The sequence below is a fragment of the Eupeodes corollae genome, chromosome 1 (genome assembly GCF_945859685.1).
Source record: "Eupeodes corollae chromosome 1, idEupCoro1.1, whole genome shotgun sequence".
Lineage (NCBI taxonomy): Eukaryota > Metazoa > Arthropoda > Insecta > Diptera > Syrphidae > Eupeodes > Eupeodes corollae.
In genome coordinates this window covers 127,904,840-127,923,005 of record NC_079147.1, presented here as the reverse complement: position 1 = coordinate 127,923,005, position 18,166 = coordinate 127,904,840, and the positions used below count along the sequence as shown (strand labels likewise).

The 18,166-nt window shown below is 32.7% G+C and overlaps 1 protein-coding gene across 3 annotated transcripts in view; it reads right to left on the bottom strand.

Annotated features, from left to right (window-relative positions):
* LOC129938710 (E3 ubiquitin-protein ligase hyd) overlaps window positions 1-18,166 on the bottom strand; it is a 177,355-nt gene that overhangs the window by 17,639 nt on the left and 141,550 nt on the right. For all 3 annotated transcript variants that reach the window (XM_056046408.1, XM_056046406.1, XM_056046409.1), the window contains exon 16: window positions 7,848-8,007. In XM_056046408.1, coding sequence (XP_055902383.1) covers window positions 7,848-8,007 — 160 coding nt within the window. The remainder of the gene's footprint in view (window positions 1-7,847; window positions 8,008-18,166) is intronic.

Here is an 18,166-nt window from a genome sequence, read left to right as displayed (position 1 = left end):
ATCAAAGCGAGAAAAGTAAATCGAAAAACTCAGAGAAGGAATTTAATTTAGTTTCTGAATTGGAGCAGATAAGTCCAACAATAGAAAATAAAAAAAATGTTGTAAAGTGACGTTGTATTACTCTATTAATAGAAAAAGAATAAAAAAGTATTAAAAGTTTCAAGCCTCGTTCTAGGAAGACCAGTGGCGATTCCTCTCAGCTGGCTAGTTTGGCTGCGCCAACCCTTTAATTTCAGCTTAAATAGACAAACAAATTATTTCTATAAAGATTGAATGCATAAAACAAAAAAAATAACATCCCCAATGTGCTTAAATCATTATAAAACCAGCAAAACCTACATATACAAATAGAGCCATTTACTGCAACCCGTACGTGCTACATTAATCCCATACAAGTGAGGTGAGATGGCACGCCTTGTATAATGCGATTCATAGGAAGGAAATGAAAGAATATGCTCTATTGCACTTGCAATGGCGTCGTCAGACATTTAAGTACAAGTCAATAAAATATATACTCTTATTTAAAAAATTAAAAAAAAAAACAAAGAAACCTTATGTGATCATAATAGTAAAACTTGACTTATACTAATTTAAGCACTCACAATTATTTCTTATACATTTATGTTACTTTGACTACTGCCTTTTAAAGTGATTTGTGTGTGCAGTAAACTTATACTCTACTTTTACCAAAAATGCCCCATCAATTTGTGTACTTCATTCATTTTGACCAAAATTTGACTTGTACTACTCTAACGCCTACCTTAGAAATATTTTATAGCCTCTATAAAAAATTTAAAAATAAAAGAATTAGAAATTGATGACAAACATATTTTAAACATAAATGGTACCTTTTTTAAATACGAAAATTAAGAATATTAACATTTAAAATCTTATATAAATTGCTTGCATAAAAATAACTGTCTTAAAAGAAAAAGTGAAGAAGAGAATACTGTAAAAGAATTTAAGAATGGTAGAATAATTGTTTAAAATAGTAATTACAAAATAAATAGTTCTTGCCATGAAAGAAAAATTATTCAAATAAGGTAAGTGTAGAAAAATATTTTTGAGATAGCCAATAATATTTAAGGTATGTGTTTAAAAAAGAAATTTCTGCTTCAGCTAACCTTCATCAACTTTTTAGAAAAAAAATTTGCAATATTAGCAGCCAATTGATTCATAGCATATTAAATTGTTAACATTGTAAAATGTCTAGAAATGTTCATAAGCTACAAAATTCGTAATTTTATGGGTAAACATAGAAGATAACATCAAGTCAAGAAGGGCTCGTTCACCGATTTGTTTGCTATTGGATGCTCGGTTTCGCCATAATGGAATAAAAAAAGTTACTAAAATCTATTTATTGCACTTATTTTGCCGATCAATCAAATAAACTCAACATGCTTTGTCTTTTACACTTTAATTTTCTCTTTATTGCAAAAAGCTATAGCCCCAACTTTTGTTGTTTTTTTTTTTATAGCAAACAGTTAGACGAATTTAAGAGGTAAGAGTTAACTGCAGAAATTTTACAGTTATGTTCAATTCTTATTTGCATTTGTTTTTGCCAGCAAAATGTTCTTTTTGGGCGATCACCAGAATAGACTCAGAGGTTGTAATTTTAGTTTGCGATTAGCTGTTCAAGTTAAAGGGTCAATTTAGTTATTTTCGTACAATTATCAATTAAGTGAACCAAAATGGGTCGTGGTGCTGCTTTAACTTCGAATGAAAAGGGCAAAATATTAGCCTATCGCGATAGAAACCTTACAACGAGGCAAACAGCAGAAAAAGTCAGAGTGTTGTCTGTCATTTTCTCAAAAGTCCGTCAAGTTTTGGAAAAAATATGAAAAAGCCCGCTAGGAAAGCACTAACGGCATACGAAGAGGAAAGAATTCTCTGAGAAGCCTCAAGCTTTATGTGTTCTGCAGCCAAAATTCGATTAAATTTGGTATTAAATGCGAGTATAGCTACCGTACCACGAGTAATAAGGAAATCAAAACATCTTAAAAGATTAAAATTTAAAAAAAAACACCGATTACCGAGTCTCGTAAGCATGCTAGCTGTCTTTTTGGTCGGAGTCACATGTCATGGAATAGGGAGTGATATCGAATCGTTGTGAAAAACGCTTTAATTTCGATGGACCAGATGGTTTCAAGTACTATTTTCATGACATAAGAAAGGAAGAACACTATTTAACCCGTTACCATAGCCGTAAAGGGTTAATATTGGTGTGGGTTGCCATATCTTACTATGGTGCATTCGACCTTCAGTTTGTTTCAAATAATATGAATGCCGTGCGCTACAAGAAACTGCTTCAAAAAGGATTTCCCTTCTTTTCTATCGAATCATTAAAAAATGCCACAAGAAGCGCCTGGAACAAATTATCATTGGATCTCTTAAAATCCCTTTACGATTCAATTCTTAACCGAATTTATGAAGTGATTTCAAATAAAAGTGGCTACACCCATTATTAGCTTAGCTAAAAACATTGTAAAAGTGCAATTTAGCACTAATTTTCTTGAAGAATCGGTTATATTAATAAATTTTAGACCTTGAGTCTATTTGATTGATCAATAAAAAGTGGCCCTTTTTGGAGGTTTATCCACAAACTTTTTTTTTTCTAAACAACTCTCTGACCTAGAATGGTAATTTTTGTTTAATTAATTAAGAATTGAATACTTAATAATAAAAAAGTATATTTTCATACACTTTGTTAGTGTTTTAATAAAACGAAAATCAATATCCTTTTTAAAAGCCTTGAGTCTATTTGATTGATCGGCAGTGTATTAAGGTGGTATTGTGTGTAACCATATTGCCTACTTCTATTCCTTAAAGATGCTTTACACAAGGCAACTTATTTTTAAGACATGGTTTCCTCAACTTTTTATTCCAAAATCTAGCTACAAACAAAATTCTAAATTTGGTCTTGCATTTATCGAACTGCGTAAATGATGAAAATACTCATCTAGTTGAAGAAATTGAACTAGCTAAAGTTGAAAATGAAACTTCACAAGTATGCTTCTCGTAGCATTGTCTGTACAAAAAAAATACGGAGACACCAGCCTATTGCTTCCACCTCAACTTCTAACGTGACCAACAAAATGCTCTAAGCAAACTACAGGTAAACAAATTATCTGTTTATCTGGAGTTACACTTTTGTCCATTTCCACTTATACTTAACCAGTTGCAGAGCATATTAGGTTCGCAAATAATTTATGTAAACAAAATCTGCAATAATAAATCATTAAATATGTATTTGGTCAATTTTATTTTATTTAATATGCATTTACAATATTTATTTGGATTGAAATTAAAAGGCTATACGAATCTTCCAATTTAAGACCATGTCAGCACTTCTGATACCGTTGATTAGGATTGTCTCGTTTTTGAACGAAGGCCATCAAACATTCAATGAAGCATTTAGATGTGCCTGAGGACTTAAATAAAGCATTTGATGGACCTAAAGACTAAATGTGAAAATGTGTTTGGTTTTTCACACACACTTTCTCACATTTAGTACTCAGTAGCTTGTAGGCAAACCGAAATGTCAGTCTGAGATTCCCATCTATACCTATGCAGTAAATGATATTCTTATTGTCAAACCTTATAGCTGATGATTTTATTTTTTCTTTGTTTTAAAAATTAAAAATTTTAATAAAGTTAAAAAAACTAGTTTTGTTTTAAAGGAAATTAAATTAAAAAAAAAATCGAGCGGAGCTGATTTTTTAAGAGTACGATGCAACGTACTCTTACAATTACAGTAAGATGTGCTGGTCTCCTTTCACCAACACCTTAGCAAAAGAACTTCATTCGATTGACAGAGTTCCACCAAACAGAGATTTACCAACATTAACAGATGAACGGAACAATAAAATCGAACAATGGAATGGACAATACCAAAAAATAAAACGAACGGGACTAAATGACGTCTGTGTTTATTCAAGCTTTATATAGTTCTTAGGTACCGCAACTTGTTTTTGATAGACTTCAATTTTATTTTAAGAGCCTAATTTTAATTAGTATTTAAAATAAAAAAATATAGAAAATGAAATAAAGCAAAATAGATCGGAGGATACCGAAGAGCATAAGTATTAAGTATTAAAATTTAACTTAGTCCGTATGGGTCCAGTAAGATAATTGTAAGTTATGGTTATACTAGTATTAAGGTAGTTTATTGAATTTTTGTCTAGTTTCAAAATGATTTTAACAATGAATTAATAAACATGAAGTAAAAAAAGAAGTGCCCAAGACTGTCACTTCGGAGGTCTTGGATTGAATCCCTGTCTGGGCCATCTTAAGTCTTTTTTCACGAGTACTGCCTCTTCCAAGAAATTGACAAATAATTCTAGAACAATTCTTCTAATGAAAAGTGCTTTCTCAAATTAGCCGCTCGGAGTCGAATTAAAACTGTAGGTTCCTTCCATCTCTGACAACATTACTCCCCCACAGGAATGGTTAAGAGTTGTAAGTTATATTTTTTTTATTTTCTACAACAACGATGTATCGGTTTTAAAACTAGAACAAAAATCAAACTTAAAAACTATAGTATCAGAAATACTTCAGACACCCATACAAGGGAGTCCAATTATATCGGCGTAATTAGGACAGTCAATAATGACGTGCCAGTGATCATCTCTCAGATCTTCACACGAGCACCTCCCCAAATTTAACAATTATTTAATATACAAAACATTTCAGTAGGGAAAATATACCAAATTTTACCATGAAACGAAGTTGGACAAAACTGACACTTCGCCGATTTTAATACTTTCGAAAGCTTGATAAGTTAATGAAAGAATTAAACTTTAATACCATTAAAACACGCAAAATCACTTGCTATAGAAACCATGGGTAAAATTTCAAAATGGATTTCAGGAACACTTGATTGCGAAGAAGACATAACTGGGAAATCAGGGGTGTCATTCCGTAATTTCCGAAACGATAATCGTCAAAACGATTATCATTAACGATATCGTCAATAATTTGCTTCACGTAACTTTATCACTATCGTCTCGTTCAATCGTTTTCAGTATAAGTTCGTTGAGTATATTCCAAATGCCAAAATGAACTCAACGAAAGATAATGCTTGTTCAATAACTTGAAAATGTGCAAGGGAAGGAAGTGAAGACTTCATTTTATCCACAATGAACATAACTTGGCTTCAAAAATATTTAATGTTTACAAAACTAACTTGGATTAGTGCTTCGTGCAAGAGCGATACAAAAATCTTCGCCTGTTGAATATACCAATGTTCCTACGCCCCAAAGTTTCAATAGTTACAACAAATTTTAATATTTTATGTATATACATTATGAATGTAGAACGACAACCGTCTGGCAAATTTTTTGTTTATAATATCATTATAAAGTCCTTTTTTGCAAATCCAGAACTACAATTGTTTTATTTATTTAACAACAATTAAGAGAGATTCCTAATGTTTTGTATATAAAAAAAAGCGTAACCGAATTCATTGTATTTTTTTGAGTTTTTATTTTCATTTTGTAACAAAACTAAACTACACTGAAACTTTTTTGCTTCAATTTGCTTAGTTGTCAATGGAAATTAATAGCAGACGATACCTATTTAGCTATCGTGCAAACGCTATCGTTTTGACGATATCACTTTGACGATTATCGTCTTACGTGAAGTGAGACTATCGTCGAAACGATATCGTCGAACGATTATCGTTTTACGGAATGACCCCCCAGAGTAAATGAACTAGGCGAAAACAATAGTCAACAACATGTAATGAATTCAAAGCTTTTTAATTTAATAAAATATTTTACATATTCAATTTTAGATAATTAAGAATTTTATCTTTTATATTACAAAAATTTGTTAAATATATTAACTTTGCTAAACTGCGAAAATTAAACCCAGTTATATTATACCATGATGATATACATACAAGAATTGTTTAAATTTAAATTGGGGTCATTTTCTTTAACAGATTTGTTAGTAGTACTCGTAGGAACATTTAAAATATTACAAAATTAGGATTCAATTGTCATAACGAGAGGTTGGATTTGGACTGCTGCTGTTGATTTAAAAAAAAATACAAATTTTTGTCTACTCTATTTATGATGATAACATTGGTATGGTTCAATTATGTATGGAACACAATATCGGTCATCCATCCGATTCCAATTCGAGCCATAAAAAGTTGTTTGTCTTCTCACGACAGCGAATATCATTCACATTAACTGCCTGACCGGCCTGAAAACTACAGTGTGTGGTCAGGTCGGTCAGTTTTACAAAGATTATGATCTTCAAGTTCACTGACGATGACTTAATTGTACCGTTGTTTAATTTAATTGCAAGAGAAAAACAACAACGATACTTCCCTTAATTCGTCATAATGAAACACAAACCGGAGAGGTTTTTGAACCAAGCGATTTAATGCTTTTTTGCTGTTTGGATGTAAGGGCTTACCGAAGAGACCGCCACACTTAACACGTTATTTTAATGTAATATAACACACTTAGACTACATTGCTTAATAACTTTCCATCGTATTTTATTTCAATGGAGTTTGTCAAATTATGTGTACGGTCGTACGTTCGATATACATTTTTTGTTCTACATATCTCAATATTCAGTGAAGATATCGCCTTGAAATAGATATTATCATAGACAGTTCTTTTAAACAAATCATATTACAATAATCAATTTAAAAAAATATAACAATTTGGTTGTTCCCAAATATATTTCGTACAAATAACGTTAGCAACTTAAATTCAATTTTATATTATACATTGTGGCGTGATACCAAATGGGTATTGATTTGGAACAAAGCCAATGTTTTTTTATAAATTAAAAAAAAAAACAGAAAATAACATTATTTGTCAACTTAAATAGTTTGTGAACAAAAACATTATTACATAACGTTTTTGACATCTGATAAAAATACAAGTAACAGTTTAAAAAAAAAACACTTCTAAGAGTATATAAGAGATATTTAATAAAAAAAATAAGAATCTACAAAATTGGTAAAGACGTTGTTCGATTCCAATATCTCGAGAATAAATACAGGTATTGATTTTAAAAAAATTTCAGACTATGCAAAAATATTGTTGTAAGATAATTTTGTTTTGTCATTTATTTGGTAAAAATTGGTTTTCGAATGAAAAATGTCATTATATGCAATATATTTTTGCAAACTTAAAGTTAATTTTTTAGGCAAAATTACCCTTATTTCGCAAAACATAAAAACCTACAACAACAACACAAAACTGATAAGAAGTGGTTTTAGACTTAAGAGCAAAGTTAAACATTGAGGCATATGCATAAAACTAAAGTAATTACTAGTAGTTACAGGTTATAGTAAATACCGTTCTATAATTTTCTTGTTTTGTAAAATTTTTAAGAGTTTAAAAGTGAGTGTTCGAAGTTAAAAAAATGACAAAAGCAGAAGGTTCAACAACCTTAGAGTTTGTTAAAACACTAGAAAAGTGTGCCGTAATTATTAAAAACGTCAACAGTCTCATATAAAAAAATTAAGGCGAAGGCCTTAAAATTGTTTAGTGATGAGTTTCAAGCCATGACTGGTATTTACAAAAAAAAACAGAAGACCAACTAAGGAAGAGGATAAATAATTGATGTGACAGATCAGCAGAAACTAAACCAACAAGCTTAAACAATTTGAAGATATTTTCTTAAAGCGTATCAATGCTGACTAAAATCTATCAATTTTAAGAATACCTAGTATGTTAAGTTTTGTAAACAAAATTACTTTTACAATATTTTTTGTGTGTGGTCTATCTGTGGTTCTAGTTCTTAAAGTACTATGGAAATTAAATTGTAAAATTATGTATTTTGTTGTAAAATATTTGCTTTTCTATATAATAAAATTACCTGATTCAGATTTATGCTTGTTTAATATCACATCCAAAGCTTCGCTTACTTTTTGCCTCAGAGTATCTTCAGACGAAAGAATTACTAGAAGCTGAGCTGGAGGCGTTTCCAACAACATTCCCGTAATTTTTGAAGCGTGAGTACCTGTTATTGCAGCAATCTGAAAATTATTAAAGAAAGTATTTTTATAACATGTAAATACGTATTTATGGAAAGTTATTGAGTGTAGCAAACGAGAGAGGGGGGAAGAGGTGTATCCACTAAGGCAACTCTCTTTTCACCCAGAGGGCAGCGGAGGGATTCCCAAAATGGAATCAGCGGTGGCGTCTATAGTTCCAGTTAGGTTGAACTGCTAAGTGAATACCTTACGTCCAAAGACTACTTTGAGAAACTCAAAAACTTATCTGGTCTATAACAATGGATATAGCTAAGAACATAAACACAACGCACGGGTCAGAAGGAAGGTTCTAGGCAAGTCAAATGGAAATGAACATATTGGGATTGAAATGTGTATCTCTGTCATAAGTGCGTCCCATGTATGTTAGGCCAGTGTAGAACGCATATTTATGTGAAGTATTTTAAAATACATTGCATATGAAATATAAAATAAAAATAAATTGGGTGCGCAACAATCCGTTGAGAACTAGGTCCTAGTGACTTACAACTTTCAACTATTCCTGAGTGTGTACTGTTGTTGGGGATGTAGGGGACCTACAGTTCTAAGCCGAATCCTAACGGCTGAGAAAGCACTTTTTCGTGACATTATTTGGAGAATTTGTCAATTCCTTGCAAGAGGCAGTACCCGTGAACAAAACTTAAGATGGCATAGGCAGGGATCGAAGACCAAGACCTCAGGCATGATAGCCCATCGAACTTTTTTTTTAAATTAATTTTTATTACTTCGATCTAAAACCTACCTTGAAGCTAGACAAAAATTCATGAAACTAACCTAATTAACCATAACTTACAATTAACTTACTGGTCGCATGTGGACACTCTAAGATAAGCTATGACACTTAATACTAATGCTTTTGGGCCCTAAGATCTATTTTACTTCAATTCAGTTTATTTATTCTTAAGACTTATCGACCGAAGATTTGACTGGTTGGAGTTATCCATTCTCTTTTTCGGGAGAGGATGAACAACAGCGGTCTTCCAATACACTGGATAATATGCATTATTCAGTGCATAATTTTCTTATATCGGTAAATGTCTTTGTACAACGACACCTGCTGACTTTTTGTTTTTTATTGAGTTGAAGATACACTGAAGCTCAATCTTGGTCGCTAACAAGAAACTTGGTCCCGTTTGCTCGGCGATTATGGCATTTGCCAAAAAATCGTCATCGAACCGCATAAAACCGCGGTTCTCAGATCGCCATATCATTTCGAAGATAAAAGTGATTAAAAAGGGGTCTATTTTCCAGGTCGTGGTTGGGGCGTGTTTGCTATCCGTTCAATCCTAATAATTGAATTTACATTCACAGCTAGCACCTTTAGGCGCGTCTCCGGCAGCGCGCCGATTATATTCTAAATTGCGCCAGGCAAGGCATCAAAGAGTTGAGATGATCTACCTTTTTGCCTTGCTTCTTTATCTGACTTTGCAGCATTATTAGTTGACCTTGAATGCGCAATAACAAGGCTACAATTGATTAGTTATTCAAAACTGTGGCTTACTGCCTTCTTAATTGTAAAACCCAAAAATGCACTTTTTAATATTCCATCGCACTAACCATCATGCCACGGGTACTATATATCAAATTAAATATGAAGATTATTAATTTAAGAGGATGAGCGGTAGAAATTGAATGAACTTAAAAATCATTATAAAGAGGCATATGATGGTAAATATTTGACAAAAAAACTTGTAAACAAAGAAAGGTCGCAGACATAAGCATTGAGACAGAGGACCTGTTCAACATTAAATTTAATTAATCGTAGACACTTAATTTACTTTAAATTTGGCATCAACTAGCAACTACTACTTTCTTTAAAACTCCCACAAGCTTTACGTCCCAATTACGATCCATTCAACTGAACTATACTATTCATCTTCATTTTAAGTTTCTTTAGTTACATTATATAAACTTTATTTTCAATAAATATTTGATTGGCATTATTTTTGTGTCTTATAGTTTGTTTCTATTTCTTTTCCTTTCTTTGAAATTGCTTCTCTTGAAGCAAATTGTAGCTTTATTTCATTGGTCCTTCGAGCCGGATACTTATAATAATTATTCAATTAAGAATTAATTAATAATCGTGAGCGTGTGATGTGGGGCTAAATATAATATTAGGTGGCGCAACAATCCGTTGAGAACCAGGTCCTAGTGACTTAAAACTCTCAACCATTCCTGTGTGCGAGTAATTGAAGGGATGGAGGGGACCTACAGTTTATATACCGAATCCGAACGGCTTATTTGAGAAGCACGTTTTCATGACAAGAATTACTCTTGGATAATTTGTCAATTCCTCGCAAGAGGCAGTACCAGTGAAAAATACTTTAGATGGCAAAGGCAGGGATCGAACCCAAGCCCTTTCCCATGACGTCCAACGCACTAACCATCATGGTACGAATGGTGGATTGGACTTACAATACAGTAAATTAAGTTTACTGTCAAAATATATAAATCTGCATCACACGTGATTATCGTTTAACGCTATTCTTAAATAGAATCCGTTTATTTTTAACAGTTATTGTGAAACTGCTTTTCTTTTTTATTCTATTCATTTATTTCTTTTCTCTTATAATTTTACAACTTTTACACTTCCCTGCTTGAACTTTTTGGGTTTAGTGTCATTTTGGGTTTTATATGATTTGATTTTAACCAATATAATTTAAAATCTTTATTTATTCTCTTTTTTCAATTCTCCTGCGAATTGGTTTCTTAAAAATTTTAAATTGATTAAACATTAGAAACTCTTTTCATAAAGAAACTTGATGACTTTATTAATTTTAAAACTAATTTTAGTAAGAGTTCTAAGGAGCGTCTAGCTAAGGCCAGTCATCAGTTACATGGTGTCTTTTCGTGAAAATCATATTGGGCTTTCTTTACTATACAAAGAGGAAAAGAAAGATAAACCAGACGCTACATATTTTATTAAAAAACATAATAATATATTTCAAGACATGTTTTTAATCCTCAAATTCGACATTTTTGAAAGAATTCTTCTTCGGCTGATAAAGAAAATTCATTCAATCATAACACTTCTTTTGTTGATCGCAGTTTAAATGAGGAACGTAGTGTTCATCTTCTAATCGTTAATCTTCCCGAGTTCGATGGCGATTATAAGAACTGGATGCAGTTTCGGGATTTATTTACGGGAATGATTCATAATAAACCGAGTCTAGATAGTGATAGAAAACTTTTTTATCTTAAAAAATGTGTCTCAGGTGAAGCTGAGAAAATTATATACCTAGAGTGTATAATTTGCTCAGCTTCACCTGAGACACATGTTTTAAGATAAAAAAGTTTTCTATCACTATCCAAGTTCAGTTGCAAATTATGATTCTGCATGTGAAATGCTTTGTGAAAGGTTTGATAAAAAACGTTAAATTATTAAATCGTATTTGAACACATTAAGTGAACGACCTATTATGCGAAGAGAGTTTTGTGATAGCATAAACAAATTTCTTAACACTACAAAGGATTGTTTGACTTCAATCCAAATTGAAGGTTAAGACCGAATCATGGGATGTTTTAATTATTTTTATTCTTTCTCAAAAACTTGATAGTGTGACCCGCAAGAATTGGGATCGGTTTTTGACTATTTCTTTTTCGAAAAATAGAACTTCTAAGTCGAATCAGTCTGGAATAATTAGAAGTTTTTATAAGATTCTTTTCGATCATTAGAGTTAATTCACTCTAAACCAGCTTCAATTTTTGGTGACACAAGGGATAAATTTCCAAACAATAAACGAAGAAACTATGTAAAAACGTTTCATGCTTCAAATAGTACGAGAAAATGAACCTCATCTTATTTACTAGTGTACAAACCTTAAATGACTCATGAAAGTAAGATTAATTTTTTAAAATCTAAAAATCTTTGTTTTAACTGCTTAGTGTCAAGACATTCTGCTTGAAGCAAGTTGACATGCCGAAATTGTAATAGAAGGCACAACATAGTTATGCATATTGAGAATTCAAATCATTCGCCCAATGACACTGCTGCCTATCCTATTGCTGGTTCTTCAAATCAAATTTTTCATGTTTCAACTTATTTGGGTTCAAATTCTACTTCGAAAATACTTTTTGCAACAGCAAAAGTATAAATATCCAATGCTGCTGGTGACTTCATTTTTAGAGCCCTCAAAGATCAAGGTTCTCGAGTATCGTTCGTTACAGAATATTGTGTTCAAACATTGGGACTCAAGAAATATCCTATTCATTGTGTTATAGACGGTATTGGCTCAATGACTTAGGACGCGTGTATAAATTGTGTTGAGCTCAAGCTTAATTCGTGCATCAGTTCTAAATTTACGCTACTTGTAAAGGCTTTGGTTATGACTTCAATAAGTAATTATTTTCGTGTTGCAAAACTTAATTCTTTATTTTATTTTGATATTGGCAACCTAACGCTGGCAGATCCTCAGTGTTCAGAGCCTGGACGCATAGATATACTTCTTGGTGCAGATTTGTTCCATGAAATCATCCTTGACGGTATCATCAAGACTACTAATGGCCTATTGCCACAAAAGACTCAATTAAGTTGGATCCTTTCAGGATAACTCTGAGTGAGGAAGACCTACTTCAGTCCTCCTCACACGATGAAAACGCCGACAAAACAGTGGTGTAGGTTGATCTGACTAAAAGTAGCAATGCTGCGATTAGTACAGATTAATCTCCACCACGCCATCAAGGCCGCAAACAACCTGGTACTCCGATTGTATAGGAACAAGGAAGAAATCGTCTTGAGACAGGAGCCATGGGTCTCAAACTCCATCATCAGAGGCCTCAGGACTCCTGGCTATAAACTATTGTATGCATCGGAGAAAGGTGAACCAAGGTCATGCATGTTAGTAAAAAATGACTTAAACGTATTTTTACTCCCCAATTACAGCGACAAGAACACCACCACCGCTGTCTTAACAACGGACAAAGCCACCTACTGGCTCATATCCTCTTATCATGGCCACGACAGCCCAATTCCAGGAGACACCTTGAGGAAGGCACGGTATGGGCTAAATCTCATATAAATGAGAGAGGTGAGTCCTTATTTGATTACTTACTAAGCACTAACCTACTCATAAGTAATATTACACTATACGCTATACACTTTGGTAATCAGACCGATACTTATTTATGGAGCTGTCGTATGGTGGACCGCACTGGACAAGATGGTAAATCTAAATAAGCTCATCAAAGTCCAGCGGTCGGCAGGTATGTGCATCACAGGAGCACTTCGCTCAACACCAACCGCAGCACTGGAAGTGCTTTTAAACCTAACACCTCTTGACATCTTCTCCAAAATGGTGGCAGCCAACTCATGTGTGAGGCTTAGAACCTCTCAATGGACCAGTAACAATATTGGACATACTTCTATTCAAGACAGTTTCAGATCTATCCCAGATCGCTTAGACTATACCACCCCAAAAATGGTATTCGGTAAAAGCTTTCATGTGTCCATCCCTTCAAGATCCTCCTGGGAAGAAGAGAGACCCCTGGAAGGCGATGCGGTACCCTTCTATACAGACGGTTCAAAGGCCGATCACGGAGTTGGAAGTGGTATCTATTCGGAACAACTTAATCTCTGTCTATCATATAGACTTCCCAATCAATGTAGTGCATTCCAGGCAGAAGTTATGGCGATTAAAGAAGCACTATCCTGTCTCAAAGAAAACTTTATATCTTGCAAGGATATACGAATCTTCTCGGACAACCAAGATTGTCAATCATCTCTTAATGAGATGACGGAACAGTTTAATATTCACCTCATTTGGGTGTCGGGCCACAGAGACATTCCGGTAAATTGCAAAGCCGATGAGCTCGCCAAAAACGGAACACTTCTGCCTAATATTAGACAAAAACATAACATAGGAACACCACATATGGCCAAGCATAGACTTAAAACGGTCAAAAGGCTTGATATCCCTGAGCAGACAAAGTATAAGCTCTAAAACTGGAGTAATAACATGCTCTGAGACTAGGGGTCTACACAAATGACTTTGTAGAAGCTGCATGGACGAGAAGGAAGAGGAAACAGTCCAACACCTTCTATGTACATGTCCAGCACTCTCCATTAGAACGAATAACTTTCTCGGTAATCCCTTCTTCGATAATACCAGTGAATTGGCAACGATTGACACAAAACGTCTCTCTAACTTTATTAAAAGTACAAATGGTTTGTTTAAGTTCATAACTCTTCCATGAGTAACCTAATTAGTGGTATCACAATGGCCCTTGTAGGTCTACGTGCGTCAATGACATCTGGACAGCCACTCCAACCTAACCTAACCTTTCAGGACCAATTAAATACTCGAATCCTCAGAGCAGATGTTTTAAATATTTTAACTTTTCACACTCAGAACTTTTCACACTGGGAACTAGAAGAAGTATCTTGCGAACGCGTGCAAACCACTGTAGAAAGAGCTTGTGAAAAATATTTTCAAGAAACACATTATCGTTCTTCTTCTGGAAGATATATCGTTAGACTTCCATTTAAATCAAAAGTCTTAGGCGAAGACTACCCAAAATTTGAAAATTTAGAACAGAGATTTTCCAAAAAATATTAAGCTTAAAAATTAATATTATAAATTTATAAAAGAATTCACTGATCTTAATCACAAGGAACTCTCATGGCATCTTAATTACCTTTCTGGGTCCGGCAACCTTTTTTTTATTCTTTCGCACCACGGTGTTTGGAAAGAGAGCAATTCTACCACCAACTTGAGTGTATTATTTGACGGCTCGTCAAAACCTCCATTTTCTAAGGCACTTAATAAAGAATTACTACCAGGTCCCATTTTACAAAACGACTTATCTTCTGTCACATTACGACGGCTTTCTTCGTTGTTTTTACTTCGGATATAGAGAAAATGTTTCGACAAATCCTTATACATCTTGAATAAACTAAGTTTCAACAAATTTATTTAAAGGAATGACTCTGCTAATCCTCTGCAGTTGTACAAACTTGTAACCGTTACCTATGGTACAACGTGTGCACCATTTTTAACAATACGAGTGCTACAGTAACTAGCTGATGATGAAGCTAGTAAATATCCAATTGGATGTGAGATTCTTAAACGAGATATATAAGTGGATGATATTATTTCTGGAGCTGATGACATACACAAAGCTTAAAATATTCAAATAGAACTCCAAAAGATTCTCACATCTGGTGGACTTAAATTAAGAAAGTGGTCTTCAAACTTCGCAGATCTACTATCTAAAGATTGTTAAATATCATTTAATTTTGACGGAAATTCCGATTCTTCGATATACACATTCAAACAACAAGATTCATATATGGATGAACAACGTTGCACGATAAACCGGTTTTTTTTTCTTTGTGTGTCTAGTTAGGTAGATTTGTCGTTGTGTTTTGCATGAGGTTAGTTTAGAAAAATATTTTTAAGAAAACCAATGAAATTGTAGGTATATTCATTAAAGAAATTTTCATCATCATTGTGTGTAACCATATTGCCTATTTCTATTCCTTAAAGATGCTTCACACAAAGCAACTAATTTTTAAGACATGGTTCCCTCAAATTTGTATTCCAAAATCTAACTACAAACAAAATTCTAACTATCAACAAAGTCCCGCCAAAAAAAAATGTTCAGGAATATTTCTGCAACAAATAAAACTAAAATTTGGTCTTGCAAGTATCGAACTGCTTAAATGATGATAATACGTATCTAATTGAGAAATCTAAACAAGCAAAAGTTGGAAATGAAACTTCACAAGTATGTTTCTCGTAACATTGTCTGTAAAAAAAAATACGGAGACACCCGCCTATTGTGTCCATCTGAACTTCTAACGCCGCAAAAATAAATGCTCTAAGCAAACTACAGATAAAAAAATGGTCTCTTTTTTTGTTTTACAAAGTATTGAGTTACACTTTTGTCTATTTCCAATTACACTTAATATACATTCACAACATTTATTTGGATTCATATGAAAAAGCTATACAAATCTTCTAATTTAAGACCATGTCAGCACTTCAGATTCTGTTGGTTAGGATTGTGAGAATGTGTTTGGTTTTTGCATCATTTCACTCACACTTTCTCATATTTAGTCTAGCAGTAGCTTGTAGGCAAACCGAAATGTCAGTCTAAGATTCCCATCTTGTTAAATGGATTTTTTTTCCAATATTGATTGAAATGATGAATTGAGTTCGGTAACTTTGGATTTTTGAAAAGAAACGACTGCAGAAAATGGACGGGGATCTCACCAAAATGTAAAATAAAAAACCATATACACCAGGTTCTGATGAGCAAAATCGAAATAATGAAAGATTAGTACACATATGTATTTAAGCTAAATAACTTTAAATTCGACCGTGACCACAGATCTTTTCTTGTTTTGGTTGTTAATGCCATCTATCTCTAACTCAGAGAAAGAGAAGGGAAAAACAAATTCAACACGATCTACCGTTATAACGTTAACAGTAATTTATTGTTTGCTAGAATGAATTTGTGAAAACGAGAGAAAGAAAGAAATGTAAAATGTCTCAATCTCTCAACTAAAGTTTTTTCTCTCTCTGCTCTGAGAGGTGAAAACATGTATACACCGATACGAATTTAACACGCTATAAAACATGAAAGTAAGAGGTTTGGAAGGCAATTAGACGAGGAAATTTGGCTCTCTCGATTAGTTTTTTCTCTCTGCAAAAACTACATCAGTGAAGACATTATTCTAGACGGAGAAAAAATTTAATACGTGAAAGACTACATATACCTAAGAAAAATTAAATCTTTAAAGGACCAAAAAAAAGAAGCAAATCAACAGACGCATCACAAACAGCTGGAAACAATTCTGGAACCTCAAACAGATAATAAAACTGGACCAAAGTATAGAAATACGATTCTATGATTCTGTTAATCTACCGGAGCTCACATATAGATTACAAACTCTTAGCTTAAATAAAAAATCACTTGACCAGCTAGGGTTTTGTCAGATGAAAATGGAAAGACAAATCGAGACATTGGCCACTTTGGGAAAGGCTCATGCCTCTAACTAATAAAAATCATATTGAATTCTATTCTAAAATTAAGATATTATTCTAAATACAATACAATTGTAAAACATACATTTTAAATCTAAACTTATAACTCGAACCGAAAAAACTTTCAATTATATGGTAATACAATCTATGTAAGATAATAATAATGATACAAAAATATCCTCAACAATTTTTTAATTTTAAAGTTAAAATTAGGGAATTGCTACTTTTGTTTATTTTTACGAACTGTCACTTTTTAGACATGTTAAAAACTCGTTTTGTAATAAAAAGCAATTTACTTGTTAGCAAAACGAAAAGATAGCCTTAAAAATTTTAAGCCCTTTAGTAAATTCCAATATATTTAGGAAATTGAAAACTAGTAAATTTTTAGGCCCTTAACAAAATTTTTCGCCATTAAAATAATTTTTTTTTAATTCTAATAAAATACAAAGATAAATAAAATTGAAATAAAGTTTAATTCATTTTGTGGCCGAAAGACATTAGCATTTAGTATTATTGTTTAACTTAGAATGTCCGTATGGGGCCAATAAGATAGTTGTAAGTTATGATTAATATATATTTATCTTGCTTTAAGATTGTTTTAAGAATCAATTAATAAAAATTAATTGAAAAAAATGCTTACGACTGTCAAGCCTGTGCCACTTAAAAAAATGTTTTTTTTTTACGGGTGGTAGGAATTCACAAATCTGGTTCTTTAATAAAAAAAACTTGGCATAAAAAAAACTTGGTAGGTTCACATTCAGGGCGACAAGACATTATTTAAGCGAAACTTTAGACGTTATTTCTTCTAATTCTGTATACTCAATTTCACTATCACAAATCACAGTTGATATAATTTTGTCTTCAGTCTTATTTTTGGTAGTTCTAAGATTATTTTATAAATCCTTAGTTATCAAATTTTGTTTCCCTCGTTGCTATTTCACTTATGTGAGAACATTTTTCATTTTGATTTATGGAAAACACTAATTAGTGAAATAACAAAACAAAACAAAGAATGTTGTGTTTTAAAAAAACTCAAGGGATAACACAATATCCAGTGTGGGAAAAAGTTGTGTGGATAATTTCACTTTTGGCGCCCACCTTGTTTTACATTTAAATGCGCTTCTTTAATTTTGTGCATTAAAGTGACTTTTGAGCAT